The sequence below is a fragment of the Cebidichthys violaceus genome, unplaced genomic scaffold (genome assembly GCF_023349555.1).
Source record: "Cebidichthys violaceus isolate CVI_PGR_0920_01 unplaced genomic scaffold, fCebVio1.0.p SCAF_11, whole genome shotgun sequence".
Lineage (NCBI taxonomy): Eukaryota > Metazoa > Chordata > Actinopteri > Perciformes > Stichaeidae > Cebidichthys > Cebidichthys violaceus.
Window position 1 is genome coordinate 5,627,899 of NW_027176274.1, and position 22,017 is coordinate 5,649,915.

General features: G+C 42.6%; 1 protein-coding gene across 3 annotated transcripts in view; it reads left to right on the plus strand.

Annotated features, from left to right (window-relative positions):
• The window catches only part of LOC137866045 (neuropilin-2-like), a 95,146-nt gene that overhangs the window by 27,381 nt on the left and 45,748 nt on the right, over positions 1 to 22,017 (plus strand). For all 3 annotated transcript variants that reach the window (XM_068701692.1, XM_068701710.1, XM_068701701.1), the window contains exons 4-7: positions 8,365 to 8,592; positions 11,238 to 11,393; positions 11,500 to 11,669; positions 15,730 to 15,885. In XM_068701692.1, coding sequence (XP_068557793.1) covers positions 8,365 to 8,592; positions 11,238 to 11,393; positions 11,500 to 11,669; positions 15,730 to 15,885 — 710 coding nt within the window. The remainder of the gene's footprint in view (positions 1 to 8,364; positions 8,593 to 11,237; positions 11,394 to 11,499; positions 11,670 to 15,729; positions 15,886 to 22,017) is intronic.

A 22,017-nucleotide genomic window follows, 5' to 3' on the forward strand; every position in this document is an offset into this window, starting at 1 on the left:
AAGCCATCAATGTTGTTCTTTGCTCTGAAGAAACACTCTTCAGTTCTGATACAACTGATGCTATTGTAGCATCTATGCTAACCTCGTCACTGTTATTTTGAATGAACAGTCGCTTCTCCGTATCATCTCACACACACCTAAACTACTCACGTTATCACAGGAATCCAGCTGCAAGGTAATACAAGTCTCGCTTTCACTTTGCAATTCTGTCCACCGGGTACCATCTCCCAGGAAAGTTAAGCCTATTGGTTGCATCAACCATTGCGCAACCAAAACAGGAAGAGGCTAGCATTTTTGTTTCCCCCATCGGTAGCTATTCCCAGTTACCAAAGTGTATCAATGTAAGCTCTTTGCAGTTACTATCCCCAGAAACGGAAATGGCAGACGATGAAACAACTGAAGTAACTGTGGAAAACAAAATGCAGTGTCCTATGAGGACGCGAAAAGTTGTCTGTTTGCACTTTAACAAAAGTGAACAGGATTTTATAAGCACCTTCAGATTGCACCTTTACAAAAAGGCTATTAGTAACTGTATTACAAGCTACTCATCGAGGACTCAACATGCTTCATTAGGTGACCAAGCCTCGTTTATCTCCCTGGTGTCATGGGAGACAGAGAGAAAGAGACGAGAGACACAGCAGAGGACCCTTGAGAGCCCTTTAGACTGTCCAGGCGAGACATCTCTCCCCTTTATGGCACTTTGTGTGTGTGTGTGTGTGTGTGTGTATATATATATATATATATGTGTGTGTGTGTGTGAGAGCCTGACATGGCTCCCCTTCACGCTGCCATGGGTCAGCCAAAGTGAGACCAATTGAGATCAAGGGCGAGTGAGACAGAGGGGCGCATAGTGTCGGCCCCACAGCCATCTTGTCCCGTTCCCCCTGAAAGCATTCCACACATACCCTCTTAATTGAGTCCTGAGCCCTGTTCCCCTGAGACACACACACACACACACACACACACACACACGCACACACAAACACACAGAGGGCTGAGGTTACTAACACAACACGTGCGGTTGTCGGTGTTTCTCACTCTGGCACCAGCCTTTTGGGATTTCCCGTGTGTGTGTGTGTGTGTGTGTGTGTGTGTGTGTGTGTGTGTGTGTGTGTGTGTGTTTCTTTTGTGCTTGACACAGTCCACCTGATGGACTTGAAAACAACAAGGGTGTCAGTGTTCACACCCTGGCACCCGAGAGAGAGAGAGACAGAGAGAGATTTGTGAATCAATTCATTGATTTTAGACGTATGACATTCTACAACATACCGTACATAAATGATGAAAGTCTTTATGTTTACAGTAGTTTGTAATTCATTGCAAACGTTTGGTTCACAATTTTTGTACATTACTGAGTAAAAAAAGTTATGTCACGTGTAACATTTTTAGAAACAAATTTGAAGTTTGTAATTGGTTTTGAAAGGGTTTTGTAAATCCAAGACTGGTACAATTAGCTCAAAGAAGAGCATGCAGTCCTTCAACTGAGATTTAAACATGAGCAATGTTGGAATTACACTAAAGATATGTCACACTACCACAGCTTTATAACGCCTCTATCGGCATGATGATATAATCTGTTTCCCGCTGAAAAACAAGTCTGCATTTAACGCCCTGATTAAGGGTAGGTATAGGTATAGACATGTGACTTGGTTAAGGTTAGGGAAACATCATGGTTTGGGTTGAAATACATACTTGGTAATGTTAGGGAACGTTGTGGTTTTGGTGAGATTTTGACTATTGGTATGAAATTGAAAATGAACCGCGGTTGCCTGTGTTAAAGTCCACCGTTTTGTTGAACCCTCCACTTCTGCTACAGGCCACTAGAGGTCTTTGTCAACTCTCCATCAACTACATACAGGCAGGATCTCTGGTTGTAAGGACAGCTGCTTTGATTGATAAATTATACATTACTATGTACTGGACTTCTTCTAGTTTGTCTGTTTCTGCAACTTAGTGTTTGTATGCATGTGTGTATTTTTGTGCCCGGCGTTCCCTGGCAGTAATAATGGAGCCATTTGGAACATTCAAGCTGTTGCCATACTGTTAACAAGATCTTGTTATCCTGGAAGGTGCAGCAGAACGTCTGGTTATGTGGGTGACTAGATTTTGTGTGTGTGTGTGTGTGTGTGTTATACTGTTTAGCCTCACGGTGAACTGTCTAAATATCTATCTGTGCCACCCATGCACATTCTGTTCTGTTAACCTAAAAGGAAGTCGGGAAGTCTCTCCTCTCGTGTATTTTCCTCAGCCTCTCACTGCTAGACACAAAGAACATGGAGGGGGGAAACAAGGAGAGAGGCAGTTGAAGAGAATAGTTTTCTGGCACATCAATCTTTTTTTTTTTTACATTGTCAAATTTCATTTTTACAGATCTTTGATTTATGTTTCATCTTTGAGAAAATTGGGAATTAGCAATGTTGTTTTTTTACTGAAAAGTGTGGCTCTCTGCCACAAGCCATTGCTGTTCCTGGTCTGTGTTTTGGAGTATTGAGAAGGTTTGTGAGTGTGCGTGCTAGAGGAGATTGTCCCCCATGCTCTGGGTGTCCTAATTACTGTACCCCTCAAAGATTAACAGTCTGGACGGACACACATACATGTGCAGAAACACAGATCTACCATGAAACAACATTGACCTAAAACTCAGACGCGTACATGTGCATCTCGTCCATTATACAGTAGCGTTTGCAGAACATAAAGAACAAATAAACAGCTTGTAAAATGACAAATTGTGCTTTTGCACATACGGGTGAAAAAAAACCTTCTGCACGCATAGTGACAGGCATCAAAATGAGGGACTTGGGCAAACCCAAAAAAATACTTCAACACAAAAATACGTAGACATGCCACACTTGTTTTTGTTTACAGCCCTGTCACTATGGATACTGTAGTAAAATTCCAGCCAATAGGAACACAGCCACCAGAATGGGGCGACCAATCAACATTCACTGTCTAGGCAGTGTGCCCCCAGCTGTTATGATGACCCAGAACTCTCCAGACACACACACACACACACACACACGCACACGCACACACCACATATGAATGCAGTGAGGCAGGCTGGACGGTTACTCACTAATGCAGGGCAGCTTGTCTGCACGCACATGTTAACTCTCTAACACACACTCCCAGCACCTATTCTTGTCACTTAGGAGGACATTTCATCAACCTTAAAGACATACTTACCCTCAAAACGACCATTTGTATATCAGTTACTCACTTGAATTTTGAAGAAAACAAACAAAGAAACCGTGATAATGTGAAGGCAACGGGGTCTGCGTTTAAAAACATTAAAACTATATCAAAACACGATTTTATGAATAACTTATATTTGGATTGTACTGCACGAGTTGTGTGAGAGTTTGAAAATGGATGTTTTTGATGTAGTTTTGCTGTTTCTAAACCCTACCTCCATTATCTTCAATTCACCAAGACTCTTCTCTGTTTTCTGATTCTTTGCTGGAGAAAAAGTGTTTTCTTTAACCTTTCAAGGTTAATGAGTAATTGGTGAGTTATTAAAACAAATGGTCTTTTTGTGTGTCAAGTATTCCTTTAACCACTTCATGCCTGAAACCTAACCTTAACCAAAAAACTAATTCCAACCTAAATATTAACAATTTACCTCACCAGTTTTTGACCTAAATAATAAGTGAGTCCCCATAAAGCAACTGTGTGAACAGATTTCTGTGAGTAAAACACAGACACACACTCACACACACTCCTCAGGCGGTGTAATGTGGAAGCTATCGTGACAATCCTTCCAATAGCTGCTGTTGTTTACGTTCTCCCAAATACCTTTAGGCACTTCCTCTCTGCCTCTGTCCGACTACCCATCAACTGTTTATTACACAGTCTAACCAATCAGATTGCTTGCTCCTCCTTCCTCTGGCTTTCATTGAGGAAAGTGGATCCAGATCTGACCCCGTGAGGAGCGAAAAGGTACTCTGTGGTAGAGCTAATGTAAAAAGAAAAAACAGCAGAGGTGTGACTTCAAAATGCACAACAAAACTTAACCTGGAATAGAAATGTGATCATTTCTGTGGTCTGCAGTGCAGCATATTGACTAAATAGTGGCTTTGCCTACATTGCTGTTTATAGGATATTTGTCACTATGCCTACTAATGGAGGTTTTTATAATGGGAATAATTTGGCAGATGAATTTGGCAGATGTTTCTACTACAGAATATATTTTTTAATTGGTTTGTTTCTAAATATAAGAATAAAGCAGACAGTGTTTGGGTCATGGCAGACGTAAAGTGTTCCAAATTGTCAAACTCAATAATAAATCTGAAAATATTTCATCATCATCAAAGTAATGTTGTGTTGGAGCTTTTAGCAAATTGCATTGAGAAAGCTAAAGGGGTGGTTTTCTTGTGACAGTTTGATTTCATATGTCAGCGGTAATTTGGTTGAATAGCAAGTTTATTGTGGAGGGAAATCCCTGCTGTGATTCTGTGACAGACGCTGAGATGTAATGTCGGGAGAGTTTCAGCACTACGAGCCTCCAACTTAAAAGACACCGAGTTGGAATCTAACCATACATACGGAAAAAACAAGCTGTGGTTTTGAAGGATCTGTGGAGCTGTGTGTGTGGGCCTGCAGTGTGTGTGTGTGTGTGTGTGTGTCTGTGTGTCTGTCATTGTTTATGTAAAGTCACCTCTACATGTACACTAATGTATGTTTGTGTGTGTGTGCGTTAATGCAAGTTGGAGGGAAGGGGGAAGAATTGTGGGTTTGATCCGACTACTAGCCCAATGGTATGAAAGACAGTTTACGCAGTTTACCACACACACGCACACGCACGCACACACACACACACATGCACACACACACACACACACACACACGCACACATTTATATAGGAAATAGACAAAATTGTATGCTCGCCATAAAAACACACCCACACACACACAAACTGACAGACCGTGTCCTGTCTCCCCGAAATCAGTGAGCCATAAGCACCACCGCCAGATCTACCCAGCAACACACACACACACACACACACACACACACACACACACACACACACTTCCTCTAACCTTATACCCCATAGTGAAACACGTGTTTCTTTCACACTCATCCAATTCAGACAGATGGGAAGTAAGGAGAAAAGAATAGGAAATGAGACAGTGGGAGGGAAGGGAATGATGGAGCTGAGGAAGATGAAAAGATTTATAAGGACGAGGGTAGAAAAAAGAACAGCAGGAGAGAAGAGCGTAAGAAAGAATCGAAAAGAAAAGGAGAGAAGCGGGGGAGACACGATTCTAAAAAAGGAAGGAGAAATAAATGAGGAGAGAAGTTGAGCGGAACAAAAGTCATAGAAAAAAGACAGATTTACTACAGAAGAGAGTACAAGCCGTTTTGAATAGTATTAAACAAATTTCAAATACATTCCTTGTGGGGTTTTAGTGTGATTTAAAAATAAAGAGGAGGGACAAGGTGGAGACAGGCGTTGCACTGAGAGAGAATGAGGAGGGACAGAAAGAGAAAGGAGGGCACAAGTGTTTTTGCAATGTTCATGAACATGAAGTAATGAGAAGGGAAAAATTGCTGCAGGCAACAGAACTGGTCAGGCGTTCACTTTGAACACACACACACACACACACACACACACACACACACACACACACACTCATAGTCTCTCAGACCGACGCTATCCAGCTACTGACTCTGCAGGGGGGGCCAGACACAAGGGGGAACCCAGCGAGAGACGGCGCGTTGTATCTGAGATCATTGCATGAGGGAGAAGGTCATAATAACAAGCAAATCAGACTAGAAAGTAGGACAGGAAAACAGACAACGTGGATTCATCAAGACAAACGGACCGTCTCCGTCACACTAAAAATAGATTGCAGGTTGCAGTGGAAAATCTATGATCACAAAGATATATGGCATTTATATATATTAACAAACAAAATTGGGAAAATGTGTTTGGTGTACTTTGATTTCTTCAATTGTAACTATAAATAAATCAACCAAATTATAATTTTTGGCATATTTCTTCACACAGTTGCCGTGCAGGATTAGTGAAATTTATAATAAAAGCTGCTACAAGGATCATTCATTTTGTGTTGATGTTAGCGGTCCCTGTGAACTAAAGCGGTAGCGGTAGTCCCGTTAGCTAACCTCTCATATTACTGCAGAAGGACTGACAGTTTGCCTCGCTCAGTCCTGGTTCTGGCTCTCCCTTGCATCTCTTTCCTCCAGTGGTGCCATTAACACGGCCACCCGGCAGCGTATTGGTGTTGGCTCCCTGCGGAGGCTGGCGGAGCAGAGAGGTTGAAGCTGTGCTCCTGGCCATAAAAGGAGCCGCTGCTCCGGCGAAACTAGCCAAGTCGCCAATCAAGTTCATTACTGACATCGCGCAAAGCCCAATACAAGTCAGAAGAAAATACATATAAAACTCACAGTTATGAGCACAAAGCGAAAGCCGTGTAGCAGCCAATGCAGACAGCTGCATTGATTCAAATCATACACGTGAGACGGCTTAAACATGTCTGATGTAGGCAGCTTGTTACAAACTCACATAACTGTACATGGACACACTCACACGTGTCTAAATGCACTTTGCATGCCAGAATACACACACTCTTTCTCTTAATGTCTTCCTCTTCACTTTCTTTTCATTTACTCATGCAAGCACGCAAGCACAATAGCAGACACTCAAACAGACTGGAGAGAAATGGGTTACTATAAGAAGCTTAAACAGTGTGTGTGTGTGTGTGTGTGTGTGTGTGTGTGTGTGTGTGTGTGTGTGTGTGTGTCTGTCTGGGTGTTTGGTCATACATGGCTGGGTGGACTGGAATAATGGTCCAGTTGGTGCAACCACATCCACTCCATATTGTGTGTATGTGTGTGTGTGTGTGTGTGTCAGTATTAATATAGAGGGTATTACAGTCATTCAGAAATGAAGAGCCCCAGATTACCCCGCCAGATCACTGTGTGTGTGTGTGTGTGTGTGTGTGTGTGTGTGTGTGTGTGTGTGTGTGTGTGTGTGTGTGTGCGTGCGTGCACGTACGATGATATCTAAAGCTTCTCATAACTGTTAGACCACCCAACCGTGATGCTGTCAACAGATTCTACATCTGCTTTTCTTGCTCCTATTTTTCTGTCACTAACACACCTTCAGTTTTCTCTTGGTTATTGTCACTTTCTCCAAGCTCAGGTTGATTTCCCACTTCTTGTCTTTTTTTTTTTTCTTTCTCTGTCCATTTGTTTCAGGAGCATAAATGTGTACAGAGAATGTAGAGAAAACAGACTTTTGAATGATTGAAATTGCTAGCTTGGAAATACACCTGTTTTGAAAGAAGAAATCATTTTATTAGATTTCTTATACAGTATATGAGAAAAAAATCATTTAAATTAAGGATTTGATATTTTTGTTGGTATTTCTGTCATGTACAGATGAATGAAGTTATCTGGGTAATATGTATGTTGAATTTGTCTAATGTCAAGTCTATTTGATCATGTGACAAGACGATACGATGGTGTGTGTATGTGTGTGTGTGTGTGTGTGTGTGTGTGTGTGTGTGTGTGTGTGTGTCTGTGCTTTATAACTAGTAACCATCATGCACTGGGGCCCGACATAACGACCTTCCTACACTGATTTGTTTCCTTCCGTCTCGCTTGAATTCCTCAATCTCTTTTTTTTTAACGCAACAAGCAATATTTTTTTTTTGTTAGGTTGTCCCTGCATTGTCCCAGGTTGCTCGTAGGGACGCAGCATCTTGTACAAGTGCACTTTATATTCACGAGCAGATGCATTTTTCTGTTATAGACATCCAAACTCAATCCTGTGTTGCTCTCACGCTCTGACTCTTCTGTATCTTTGTCTTTACAGATGACACAGTATTAATACAATAATGTGTTACCGCTTTAAAAGCCTGCTTTAGTCAAAATGCACGTTACATTTTTTTTAGCTGGTAATCTGCAAATCGTATTCCCTACATGGTCATTTTGAGGATATATCCCTCTTGGCTTAGAGTTCTACCCACAAGATTCACCTCTACATAAAACTACTGCTACTTAAGCACTCAAGTGAAGACCTAATTGTGCCCAAAATACATCTTCTACATGTTTTCCAACATTCACATTAGCTGCATTTAAAGTAGTTCATGTGGAGTTAATCTCTCATACCCTTCTATCTGGTCAATAAAGCTGAATTAGCTATACTGGGAGTAATGAAATTATTATGCAGGTATTCAGTTTGAAAGCATCTTCCTCTAAAAACAGCACATCTGAGTGTGTGCCCTGGACAATATCATCACGCTGAAGTAGAATCACAGTCCATGGTGTCAAACTGCTCTGAATAAATGTGGTTTTTTATGTCTCTTAATATACATTTTGTGTCTGCGTCTTCATCACAGGCTCAGACTGTTCCCGTAACTTCACCAGTCCCACGGGTCTCATTGAGTCCCCGGGCTTCCCCGACAAATACCCCCACAACCTGGAGTGCTCCTTCATCATCATTGTTCCCCCCAGCATGGATGTGACCCTCACCTTCCTCACCTTTGACCTGGAGAACGACCCCCTGCCGGGCGGCGAGGGGGACTGCAAGTACGACTGGCTGGAAGTGTGGGACGGGCTCCCAGGAGGTGAGACATTGATCAACTGGACGTAGATCATCATGATCATATATGACAATGACAATGAAGGTGTAGAGACAAGTGTTGGTGATGACAATTCACTTGTCAATTCACAGAGCAAATTTAAAATGGTGCGTATTCTGCCCTGCCTACATCATTATTGACTGAGGTGGAGTAGCAACTATTTTAGTAGCTATGCGTTGGATGAAAGCTAAGCTTACAGGCAGGATGTTGGCACCTACTGTGGAGAAGCAACATAACGTTTCAAGGGGAAAATAAAATAGGAGTTGCTGAGAGGAGGGAGAAAAGGGGGGAGGTGAGAGGAGGAATGGTAGAGGGCTAGGATATTTCTAGACTAGCTCCTGGAAGGAGTGGAAGAGTTTAGAAGAACAAATCTAAGGCACAAAGACCTTGGATCTAGTTTCAAGAGATGGAAGAGGTAGAGAGAAAAAGAAGAGCAGTGGAAGGGCAGGGAAAGGTCCTCCACTTGCTGGGAAGTCTGGAACAAAGGAAGGAGAAGTTGAGATGAGTAAATGAAGGCCAGCAGAGCACTGACAAAAAGAGAAACAGGACGATTTGTAGTGAGTTCAGGAAACTGGAATGGAAGAGGAAGGAAGATTCATTTTGGACGATAAATCTTTTCTCCAATATTTTATACTATTCTATTCTAGTTTTGATCATGTATCTTATATATTTTATTGTAGTTTGTTGTGTTATACTTATTATTTACATGCCTTATTTAGTTTTACAAATTGAACCATTTGATAGAAGAGATTTTGAATTGCTTAATTCCCAAAACTTGTAAGGTATTTAGAATCCAGCCATCAAAGACTGGACAGCATTAGTGACAAAGGAGAGTAGACAGTGTTTCTTTTCTTCTTATGAATAACTTTGATGTAAATATATACAGAGAGGAATATAAGGCGGTTAAAGGAGGAAAGCAAAACGCCACGACATCTTTGCTACTTTCCAAGGGATTAAGTAGAAGACAGGAGAGGTTAAGCAAAGTTGAAAGTAAAAAAAATAATAATGAAGATGACCAGAAAGGCAAAAACAGAAGGATGGAAGAGAAAGAGAGGATGAAAGGCGTATGCTCTGAGAGAGACTACAAGAAGGATAGCAGGATGAAAGGAAAGGAAACAAAGTAAAATGAAGTGGGTGGAGGTTGAAAGGGAAGGAAATATACAGGATGAGATTCAGAGGTGAAGGACTTAGTTTCAACCTTTGTATGAGTGTAGAGTCCTAAGCAGGAAGAGAGGACAAGAAGAAAGAAATACGGCAAAAGAGCACGGCCATATTTGTTTCCTACAAGGTTGAGATGTGTTGAAGTGTTGATGGTTGTTTTGTGTGTGTGTCTGTGTTTTTCCATTTTGCTCCCATATGAGTGTGTTTGTGTTTAATGACAGGGCCAACTCAATACTTGTACTCATTCCCATCCATCCATAGCAAAGCATTGGTATCATTGTGTGTGAGTGTGTGTGTGTGTGTTTGTGTGTGTGTGTGTGTGTGTGTGTGTGTGTGTGTTACCACATAAAGTTCTGTATCTACTGGGGTCAGGCAAGGGACGAATGTGCCTTCTGTCAATTTTAAAAGCTGCTGAAATTAAATTCATAAACACAGAGGGAGGAAGAGAAATGAAACCATTTTTGCCTGAAAGCCAGAAATATTAAATATTAAATTCTCGAAAAAATATATATTCACTTTGTTGGCCCGGATATTTATGCAAACATGGGTCATTTATTTTTAGAAATCATCTCTGTGGATTTGAGATTCTCTTACTCTTTTTTTCCCCTTTTTCCTCACCACCAACAAGAAAAGAGTTATTACCGTTATTTGCTCAAGAGCCCTATTTCAAATATCCAACCATTCCAAAAGAGAGAGAAAAAAATCAATAGCGCTGATCGATCGTCGGCTATTTTCTTCCCCTTCCTCCTCCACAAGCCGCCTTGTGTGTGTACAGTATCTGTGTGTGTGTGTGTGTGTGTGTGTGTGTGTGTGTGTGTGAGAGAGAGAGAGAGAGATAGAGAGAGAGAGAGATAGAGGGAGAGGAGTCAAGGAGTAGCAGGATGAATCAACTATCTGTGCTCCCACACACACACATACAAGCATGCACACACCCCGGGGCTCTAAATCACACTCATCTGTTTGTGTTGACATATACAAGTTGTGGTATTAGAGAAGAGGACAGTAGGATTTATCCACACACACACACACACACACACACACACACACACACATGTTTAGTACACATTGTAAAACCACGTCCAGGCCGGGGATAGAGTTGATAGATGAAGGCAGGAGAGGTGATGACATGAGAGGGTGGAGTGATGAGCAGATGTCAGCGGAGGCGGGAGTGATGAAGATAACGGCAGAAAGAAAAAAGACAATGAGAGTAGCGAAGGATAGAGACAAACAAATGTGAGGATTAAGGGATGAAAGGATGGTTAAAGGAATGAAACAAATGATTAAATCATCTCGACACTTGGATGAGTGAGATCATTGCAACATCTTGTGTAACCAGCATATCATGAGTCACAAAAATAAACCAGACGATGACATATATACTGTATATATATATATATACATATATATATATAAGTTGCAGTCAGAATTTTAACTGATGGCTGATCCAATACCTCTTGTTTGATCGACAGTGGGCCCTCTGATTGGTCGATACTGCGGGACCAGGGTGCCCCCTGAGATCCAATCCTCTACTGGGATTCTCTCTCTGTCCTTTCACACTGACATGGCTGTGGCTAAAGACGGCTTCTCTGCTCGATACAACATGACGCATAAGGAAGTCAGTGAGAGTAAGTACCATAGTAGTGTTTTGTTTTTTTTTAATTATTCTTTAATAAAAAAATTGCAACAACATTGGCGTAAATCTCTTCCTCTCGTCTTCTCGTCCTCTTGTAGCTTTCCACTGTAGTAATGCATTCGGTCTGGAGTCAGGAAAGATCACAGATGACCAGATCACAGCCTCGTCGAGTTTCTACGATGAACACTGGCTGCCGCGACAGGCCCGACTCAATTATCATGACAACGGATGGACGCCCAATGAAGACAGCAACAGGGAGTACATACAGGTACGAGTTCTGGAGCCGTGGCGCAATGATTTCATAGACGGTCTTTTGGGTCCATTGATAAGGTTGCCGTGGACACATCAATGCTTTATAGCCCTGAATCACAAAAAAAAAAAAGTACATTAAAACCTTTTAAAATATAATTTCATGGCAGCAGTTGATATTTTGGTGTTAGATTGTTATTGTTGTTGTTAACTGTTAACATCAGAGTGACGCCGCTAATACTGAAAAATAAGATAAAAATGATTTAGTAATATATATATACAAATTATGTCAAGGAGACTAGGTTGATTTGAGAACATCAAAAGCTTATTTTTATTAAAGTTTTTTTGCACAAATCCAACATCCCAATCCTGAAATGCAGAATCTTAGTCTTGAAAAAGTTTTCTCCACCTAAACTAAAAACACATTGCACTTCTATTTTAATTGATCTTTTTTTTTCTTCTTGCGTTGACATGTCACACATAATAACTCCACCACAGCTATATTTGTGTCAGCGTATGTGAGTGTGTGGGAGCGAGAGAGAGAGAGAGAGAGAGAGAGAGAGAGAGAGAGAGAGAGAGAGAGCGAGCGAGTGGGAGGTGTAGTGATATCAAGGTTTAGCAGCTAGATGCCTGGGTAAGGCATTGTTTCCCGTATTTTATCACAGTGCCAACTTCCTGCCATCCCTGTGCCAAGTGTGAGTTATGAGGCTGTCTGGGTGAGAGGGGAAAGGGAGTGTGAGGTTTACTCACCCCTCAGACAGAAATGAATTCAAACCAGCCTGCGAGGCGCTCTTCGGTGAGACGCCTTCTATAAACAACAGATTATCTTGTTGGGTGTCACCTCCTTGTAGCCTTGCAAAGACTGCCCATAGGTTTTTGCTATACTCATTGTCGACACGCTTTTTTAATTTTTTTTAAATGTGGCGTAATGTCATGCATGATTTCCCTTCATTGTGCTATCAGTTTGAACCCTTCCTCTACCTAATGTAAGATGCAGACATATCTATTTCTTATGATTTTAAGAGAGCGTTGCGAGAGCCAGAAACTCATCATTATCAAAATCGTTTTTTTCATAGTTCGTGCCAACTGGTCCGGATGCCAGCTGCTTGACTCTCAGTTTTCCTGACTGAAATCCTGCAGCACAATCACCCCACAGAAAAGCTCACAACGAATTAGGCTTTCTTTTTGTGCAGCTAACATATTCCATCCTCTCTGAAGCCTGTGATTAGACGACCCAAGATGTGCTGCTTCCAAAAAAAAAAAAAAAAAAGATCACAAGTGTGTTCAGTTAACAGTAAAGGAGCCGGTGAGGGATCTGTGTTTTGCTCAGAGAAACAAGAACCAGGCAAGCACCTCATCTGTAAATTTATGGACACAGGGACAAAATCACAGATAGCCACAGACAGATTTGGAATAGAAGCAGCAGTTCTGATTGTCAGAGCTCTACTGAGGCCAAACTCTGGACCAGCAAACACAGGAAGGGACTGTGGCCAAGAGGCAGCATGAGGCCAAGGTCCCATCAGTCTCTTCCTTCCTGTTTCACCTCAACTGCAGCTGACAGCTCACTCTCTCCAGCCCCCTCTTAAAATTAGCTGACATTAAAGAATTTGCTCAACATGAATCGCTTGAAAGACTCTCCATATTTTTTTCTTTTTTTTTTTAGATTGCCCATATATAGCTCCTCAACCCATGAAAAGACCTCGGTTTGTGAATTATTGCTTGTGACGTGTGCGATCATAGATTTGCTTGGAAAAGAAGTTTCCACTTGTCCTACGTTGCCTCTCTGTCTCTCTCTGGTCACCGGCGTTATGGTCGGGTCGCCGCGTTCCACTGAGGCTCTCAGCTGTTCCACTGCGTTAACACTTTGCAGAGAGCAAGACCCCTGCATGTGTGTGTGTGTGTGTGTGTGTGTGTGTGTACATAGGTATGTGTTTGTGCATACGTGCGTGTGCAACCTCCTGTCTTGACGAGCAGCTGTCATGAATGCCAACATGCCTCTCCTTCTTGCATGTAGCACCCCCTGTTCTCTTATAACTGAGTGTGTGCTCGTGTGTCTGCGTGAGTGTGTGTGAGTGTGTGTCTGCTGATATGTGTGCCCACGCAGCTTAGGCATGTGTGTGTTGCTATGTTGGCTCAAGAGCCACGTGTGTCGTTTAAATCTCTCTCCTGGGCACTTTCTCTGACATTCTGTGATTCTATTCTGTTTTATTCTGTTCTGTTCTCTTCTATCCCAGTCTAATCTAGTCTAGTCTGCTCTGTTCTGTTCTGTTATACTCTATTTCATCCTGTTCTATTCTATACGATTCTGTTCTGTTCTATTTTATTCTGGGCTGGTCCAGTGAGGTGTGGTGCAGATTGATGATGTGAGTTCTGGTGGCTCCGTTATTCTAACAACTCTGTGATTGATGAGAAGCCTTCCCTGGGAAGGCTCACTTAGCATACCCCTCTCTCTTTCTCTCCCTCTCTCATTCGCTCACTCATTCATTCATTCTTCACCTCCTTCTATTCTCTCGCTCTCTCTCCTATTTCCCTTACTCCTCACCCCTCTTCTTCTCCCCTCTCCTCGGTTCCGGACCATCGATTAGTTGTCTTGGTGGATCTCTGCCTGGCCCTAAGCGTGCAGGCGTGTGTGTGTGTGTGTGTGTGTGTGTGTGTGTGTGTGTGTGTGTGTGTGTGTGTGTGTGTGTGTGCGTGTGTCTGTAGGTGTGTGTGTGTGTGTGTGTTGGAAGTAATCTAAAACACCTGTCTCTCTGACAGATAACAAACGCAGCATTTTACCTCCCTCAGTGTTTTGTACTACTGTATACCCCAGTGGAATGTACAGCACACTCTCTCACACACACACACCTACACACACACTGACACACAACGAGTTCTGATTAATCTACCGGTTTCAACAGCTCCATTGGCGGGGAATAAATGTTCTAACCTAGAGTAGAACCTTTCTCATCTTCTGCTCTTTATTTGTCTGCAGCCTCTCTTTGTCTCAAAACCTTGTTTAATACAGTAGAGGCTTTGATCTTAACGTATCTTAGAACATAATTCATGAAAACTGAAGGTTCAAAAATGTAAAATATGGATGTTAAACAGTTGCATGTCTGCTGTGTTCCTGGTAACACCTGTCAATCTTCGCTCGTTACAGTCTTTTCTAAATAAACTACCGTTTTTTCAGGAAACAAAGATCAATAAAGATTGTGGTTTGGGTTACAATAACTGCAGAAGTAGCGTCACGTTGACTTCTGTTTTCACGCTGCACAACAATAGCGGCCTCCTATAGTGACGAACAATGTATGAGAACAGCCTGTCTATGTATAACCCTCAACAAAATAATGTTGAACCCCGGATGTAAGTCCAAAATATCAATATAAAAGTCCTCATTAGTTGTGTTAAAACACTAACCAAGCAATATAATATCTTTTTTCTTTCTTTACACAATTTCAGAGAGTCTAAAATTGAAATATGCCTTTTGTTACTTAGAATTATGCTTTATAGAGCTACATTTTTCAGCTTGACCTACTCATTTTGGGCACTGTGGAGCAAAACAAATGCACTACTTGAGGGACCTTGAAATGAAGGAGTTTGAAGCCTGCATTCAGCGCACAATGATGTCTATGTATAATGCAACACTGCTCGCAGCATGCCAGACACGTAGCGTAGCATCCACAATCAGGATGGGGAGGTGATTATGGCTATTGTATGGGAGGAAATTAAAATGAGCCCCAGGTCGTTACTATCGATCTGCCAGGAGAGAGGCAGAGAGAGAGAGTGAGAGAAAGAAGGAGAGGTACATAGAGCGGTGGAGGTGAGAGATGGATCCTGATAAGTTCAGGTGTATATTTGTTAACCAATTTAATGTGGTAGGAGCTTCAGCAGGAGGGCGTTTTGTCAAGTGTATGACTTGGATTCTGGCCTAACATTAGAATTTGATTTGGATCAGGGAAGGTTGGAGAATGTGGTTGGGATTTCAGTTCATTAGTAGTTCTCAGCTTGTGTGCATCCTTTAGTATTTTGTTCATGTCGGGTTTTTTTTTTTTTTTTTAATCATTTGATAAAACTTCCTCTGTCCTCTCTGCCAACAGGTGGACCTCCATACCTTAAAGGTACTTACAGGCATCGCCACCCAGGGCGCCATTTCAAAGGAAACTCAAAAGACTTACTATGTCACCGCCTTCAAGCTGGAGGTCAGCACCAACGGAGAGGACTGGATGGTCTACAGACATGGCAAAAATCACAAGGTAAGCACAAATGCACACACAAAGCACATGCACAAACACACATATTCCTAAAACTTAAAGTAGTCAGGACGAGGGAGAAGGTCTGGATGCTCTCAGGTGACACGCATGCCTGGACATGCACACTCATGGAAGAGGCATGCGAGACGGAATATTTGCAGCAGCACTTGACCACAAGCCCAAAATTCAACCGGTGTCTGCAATTACAGCCGTTCCACCACCGCTCAGCGGGCTTCATTTAAGGGTTTATGACCAAGCCAGAATCAGCACACGTCTCCAAGCTCCAAGCGATACCTTACATCATTGACTGCAGCTACACTTACACTAGACTGCACAGTCTGCTTTTCACCTCCCATCTGGTTTGTGTTACTCTCTGGTCAGAGTTCTGCCGAATGTCGACCTGGTTGGACAGGTTTCTGAGCCGTTTCTCTCTGTGGTGTTAAAGCATGATGAATCATCAGTGAGTGAGCTGCAATCTGTGGGGGCCGGGTAGAAATGAAACAGGCGGTGCCCAGGGTCTTTAAAATGGTTGCAACTGCAATTAAAGTAGAGGAGCGTTCCAGTGGTTGTGGCTGTTTTTTCCATCAGGGCCGTTCTACCACTGCTATAGCGGTCACACATGTTTGTCCTGCGGGCTAACGCCACGTCTAGCTTTGTGCTATAAACCCACTAATACATGCACACACACTCACAGATGCACACATGCAGTACAGTGCAAATGCTTCTTCTGCTCTGAGAAGGAAACAGGAGATTCAGTCTAACCATCTGGGGTTCCTCTGTGTGCTGCAGATTCCATAAGGCTTATAGATGTAGCTATCTCCCAGAGAAATGATTGATGGATAAAACACGGGGAGTTGTGGAGAAAGGCAGTCTGGGAGAAAATAAATACATTTATGAAGGAATGATAGAAGAATGAGGACAAGGAGGTGAGCGTAAATCAAGTTTAAAAAAAAAAATCAGGTTTAGAGCTATGAAGCTCAGTCGACAGTTGAGTTGAAAAGAAAAATATTAATTTTGGTAGTTTAATTGGTGCAGTATGAACCAATTCAATCAGTCAATTCACCATCATCACTCACTTGTGTTGACAGTCAAATAGCAATATTCTGCTGACACTAAGCTATTTAACAATAACAATCCAATACTATTGTAACCATTGATAATATTAAAGATGATGTTTTGAGGTCAGATGTTGGTGCTACCACCCGTAATCACTTTTGATTCCCCCATAACCCTGGAAAGCTGCGTTCAGGTCTGAATGCCTATGGGGGGCACAGTGTGTGCGTGTGTGTCTTTGAAGAGGAGGAGGGGTTTAGAATAAATCAGCAGCAGTTTCTACTAGAATATCCCTCTCTTGTCACACGAACAGACACACACACACACACACACACACACACACACACTCACACACACATATGCGCATCCTCAAACCAACTGGTAACGGCCTATTGAGCCCCCCTGGTGAGACAGTCTGTGCTGTAATCTGATGGTTCAGCTCAGGGTCCTCAGTCGTTTCCGTTTATCCTCTTCTGTATATCATAATCTCATCTGTACGATATGGATATTAACCAGATATATTGGGTGTTTTGTCATACTGACACTGTCTTTTGTTGTTCTATTCTGTACACACAACATATATTGCATGTCCTTCCCTCCAGGGAGAGGGATCCCTACATTGTTGCTCTTCCTAAAGGTTTTTTTCCTCTGCATATAGAGGGCCTAAAGACAGAGGGTGTAGTGTGCAGACACATTTTACATTTTTTGATATTGATATATATGTAAAAATAAAAATGATTTGAATATACTGCATACAAGCTTGCAATTTGGTATACACGTTATGGTGCTTCCATGCTTGAGATGAAAGAGGAAGCAGAGTAAAGGTAGAGCAGAGAGAACTGAAAAAAAGACAAAGAGAGTGATGGTCATTTATGGGATGATGAAACGATGGCGTCAGCGTCTTGGGGCCAAATGTCAGCTGACATACCTCAGGCGGCCAATCGGCAACTGCCTCGCCTTCTCAACTGTCTGCCTTTTATGTTAGAAAAAAACATATAAATAACTCGACGGTCAGTGGCCAAGAAGAGTGGTTTATGGTTTGGGTGTGTAAAATGCTGTGTCTGCATTCACAGAATAATCCAAGGATATATTTTTTCATAACTGAGAACAGATCCTGGATCATTTCATGCAGGGATCGCATGTAAAATAATTTAAATGTGCACAAATGCCACATAGAATGATTCATTTATTATTTTATTTGAAGATAGTTTTTCTACCAATGCAAGGGATATATAGATGTCTCCCAACTCCTCTCTTCTTAACTTGTTGAACCTGCTCTGAACTGTTCATTTATCCATTCATCTCTCACCTGACATTTTCACTCACTCACCTCTTCACTAGCTTTCTCAAAACTCTGTCATCCATCAAATCCTCCCCCCTTGCCCACACACTTGCTCTCTTCACATCTTCCTTCACCTTATCCCTCCACTCGTGCACTCTTTTCCATCCCTCTTCTTTCCTCTCCCTCGGCACTTCATCACACACACCCCCCCCATATGTTTCTGAGAAAGTCATCATGAGCCAGACAGGCAAGTTCATGCTGCTCGAACACATGATTTTTTGTGCTTGACTTCAGCTTTGGTTTGGTGTGTGTGTGTGTGTGTGTGTGTGTGTGTGTGTGTGTGTGTGTGTGTGTGTGTGTGTGTGTGTGTGTGTGTGTGTGTGTGTGTTAATCTGGAGGAATTATTAAATGTATGTTTTATGTGCAGTCCTGAAAGGAGGACAGAAATTAATGGTAGCCACACGGATATTAAGAAAATAAACTTACAGAGCAGAGCATACTGTCTGTGCTCATGCAAACACACACTCGTGCACAACACAACAGCAAAAAGACACACATGCCTGCTTGTTGTATATGTTAACATTCGTCTCAGATGAGTAACTCTTAAATAAAACAGCCACTGTGCACACAGACACACACACACTGGTTTTAAACATCTGGGAGGCAGCCCATGTCACCCAACGTCACGATGATTTGTGTGATCTGCAATGTATTTGATAACGTTATTAAAGGCCTGTTGTGAACCAGATGGGACATATGGAATATATGTTAAAGTGCATGGACTTTTTGGAGAGAAGGGGAAGTATTTTTTCACACAGCATTTGTTCCCACTGTACTGACGTTGTACTCACAAATGACAGGTACTGACTCAAGACATGCACTAGAGAAAGAGGGGAAAAAAAGCAGACAGAAAGTATAAGACACAAGGGGAATGCCAGGCGAAAGTGATTATATTGGAATCATCATTGCAGAACCAGTATGCTGTGCTGTTTCTCTGGGATTAGTCGTGATTCTTAGCCAATTTGTATTTTATGTTTTCTCTGTTTTCTGTGTCTTTTCATCCATAAATGTTTCTGTATTCCTCTGTTCCTGTTTTTAATTGGAAGTTGCCATTTTTCATATCCCCTCACGATGATCAGGTCATTGCACATCATTTTTTACTGCTCATGGGAAAAATCATTAGAGCACCAACATGGGAGCATTATACAGAAACAGGAAACACAAGATTATCAGTATAACTTTAACTATCCTATGATTCAGTGTATATAATTGACTGTGGGCCTGCTTATGGGAGGTTGGAAAACCATCAATTTTCTGTGACCTGAGGTCTCAAGTATAGACATGATGTTGTCTTAGTTTGACTCTTTGTCTCGAGAAGTTGGAGACCTTCTGCTGGTAGAGGTACATTTAAGCACGACGTGGTACAAATGTCATTACCTAGCCCTCCTGAATTGCTGCAGGCAGAGCTGTCTGTGGCCATTACAACACTGGACCTCTGCCAAGACCAAAACCTCTTATTCCCACCTTAATCTGTGGGAGAGAGGATGGATGGAGAGAGAGGGATAAAGGTGGGAAACGTGGGTGGAATCAGAGGGAGGGAGAGGGATCGTGTTGAGAGGAAAGTGTTGGAGAGTTGGAAAAATTAAGAAAGAAAACATAAGCAGAAGACAGTCAAGCATTGAACTGATAGAGTAAAGAGAAACTGAGCTGTGCAGAGGGAGGATGAGAGGTGGAAACCGAAGGGAGAAAAGTGAGGTTCATAGGGGAGGAAGTGAGTGACGGCAAGAGGCAGAGAGGGGGAGAAGAAGTGTTCACTGGGGAACCACGGAGCAAAAGAAGGAGGGATGGAGGGATGGATGGATGAACGGAGGCATGGAGGAGAGGAGGAATAATGAGAATAACAGACAAGGGTGTTGACCACAAATCCCTCTGGATAGATCAGCAACACAGCCTGTAAGGATGTCAGGAGAGGGGAAATTAAATAAAATGACGGAGTGGTGGGAGGAGGGTGGGGGGGCGAGGTGAGGAAAAGGCAGGAGGGAGGTCGAGATCAAAGGAGAGAGCGAGGAAAGAGTTTGTGACAAATGAAGAAAGAAAAGCTGAGAGGAAAAAGAGAGGAACGGGACTAAGGGGGATATTATAAGGGTGCCATGTGTCATTTGGTTTGTGACTTAACTGTCACACACACACACATACCAGGATTTAGCTGTCAAACACAGGTTACCTCCCCGAAGTCTGCGTGTGTGTAGTTGTCCTTGTGTGATGAAATGAGAGGAGATGGGGGGGTATTTTACTATTTTATAACTCTATCCACACACATACACACAACACACAACACACACACTCACACACACACACACACACACACACACACACACACACACACACACAGCATGGACATTTGAATAATTCAGTGTGTCTGCGCTGGTCCTCACTGGCTGACTGACTGTGGCCCTGCAGGCTCACGACACAGCCACACACACACACACACACACACACACACACACCTGTCCTTTTCTTTCCCGTGAGGTGAACATATTCCTCCTCATGCTCTTTTTCTATCCTGTGGTTATGCGTTTGGGTAGTCACCTCTTGACTATAAACCAGAAGCAGCCACACAATATGTGTCCTTCTGCCCTGCACACTATTGTTATTCAGCAGAATAGGTGTGTGTAAATGAAGGAGAAAACAATATTCACTCCATGTCCATCACCTTTGACCTTCACTGAGAGATGAAAGTACCATTTTAATCGGGAAGATTTCTCTTGCTTTGAATTGCTTTTCTATTGTTGATCTGAAGCATTTCTTCTTGTTGTATTGGCCTGCGTGTGTGTGCGAGCGTGTGTGTGTGTGTGTGTGTGTGTGTGTGTGTGTAAAAGAAAGAGAGACACACAGGAAAAGAGAGGTGTAAAGTTAAGCATCTGTTCCCACCAGTGTTCCTGGTGTCAGCTTGTCTTGTCTCACACAGGTGGAAACATTGGTCCATTAATTAACAAACCTGCACAAAACACCCACAAACACACAAACAAAAACCTGAGCTCGGTTACAGGTGTAGTTCATTAGCTGATTGTTGCGGGGGCCTAGTAGAAAGAGACAAGGTGCTGAATTCCAAATTAAGAGCATATCTTTGATGAAGGGATTGCCTCCGCATGGCTCTCAACATGGCGACGGCTGAGCTGGCGGCTAGAAGCTAACAGTCATACCAGCACAAACAGTGCAAACAACGGCAACGGTGCTGGCAGAGCTAACGTTTTTAACCTGGGAGAGAACCGGAGGGTTGGCGCTACGCTTCCGCAACAACAGCGTTATCAGTGGTAACCGCCGTATGAGCGCAGTGCAGAGGGTCAGTGATTAGTCAGTGTGGGCACGCTCACGGGACTCACGTGCACTGAAATGCAGTCAGTTTACTGAAGAGACTGTAAAGCAGCAGTTGTAACCGTGACAGGTTTGCATCAAGCAGGAGCTGAAATACAGGAGCTGCTCTGTTTGGTGACCCTGAGGAACGCTGATCACAGTAAAAACAAAAACGTACATCAGACGTGTTCATAAACAGCATATATACAGAACAGATGGTAAAGGACAGTAGCAAGGTTACCACACAACACACAGGCACACACAAAATATGACTCACACAGTGTGCACACTCTTATGTACACATATATAAAAGCACGTACAGTACAGTGTGTGTGTGTGTGTGTGTGTGTGTGTGTGTGTGTGTGTGTGTGTGTCTGTGCACACTGAGGAAAAGTTTCAGTGCGCACCGAGGGAAATCAGAAAGCACCCACCAGCCCCCAATTCCT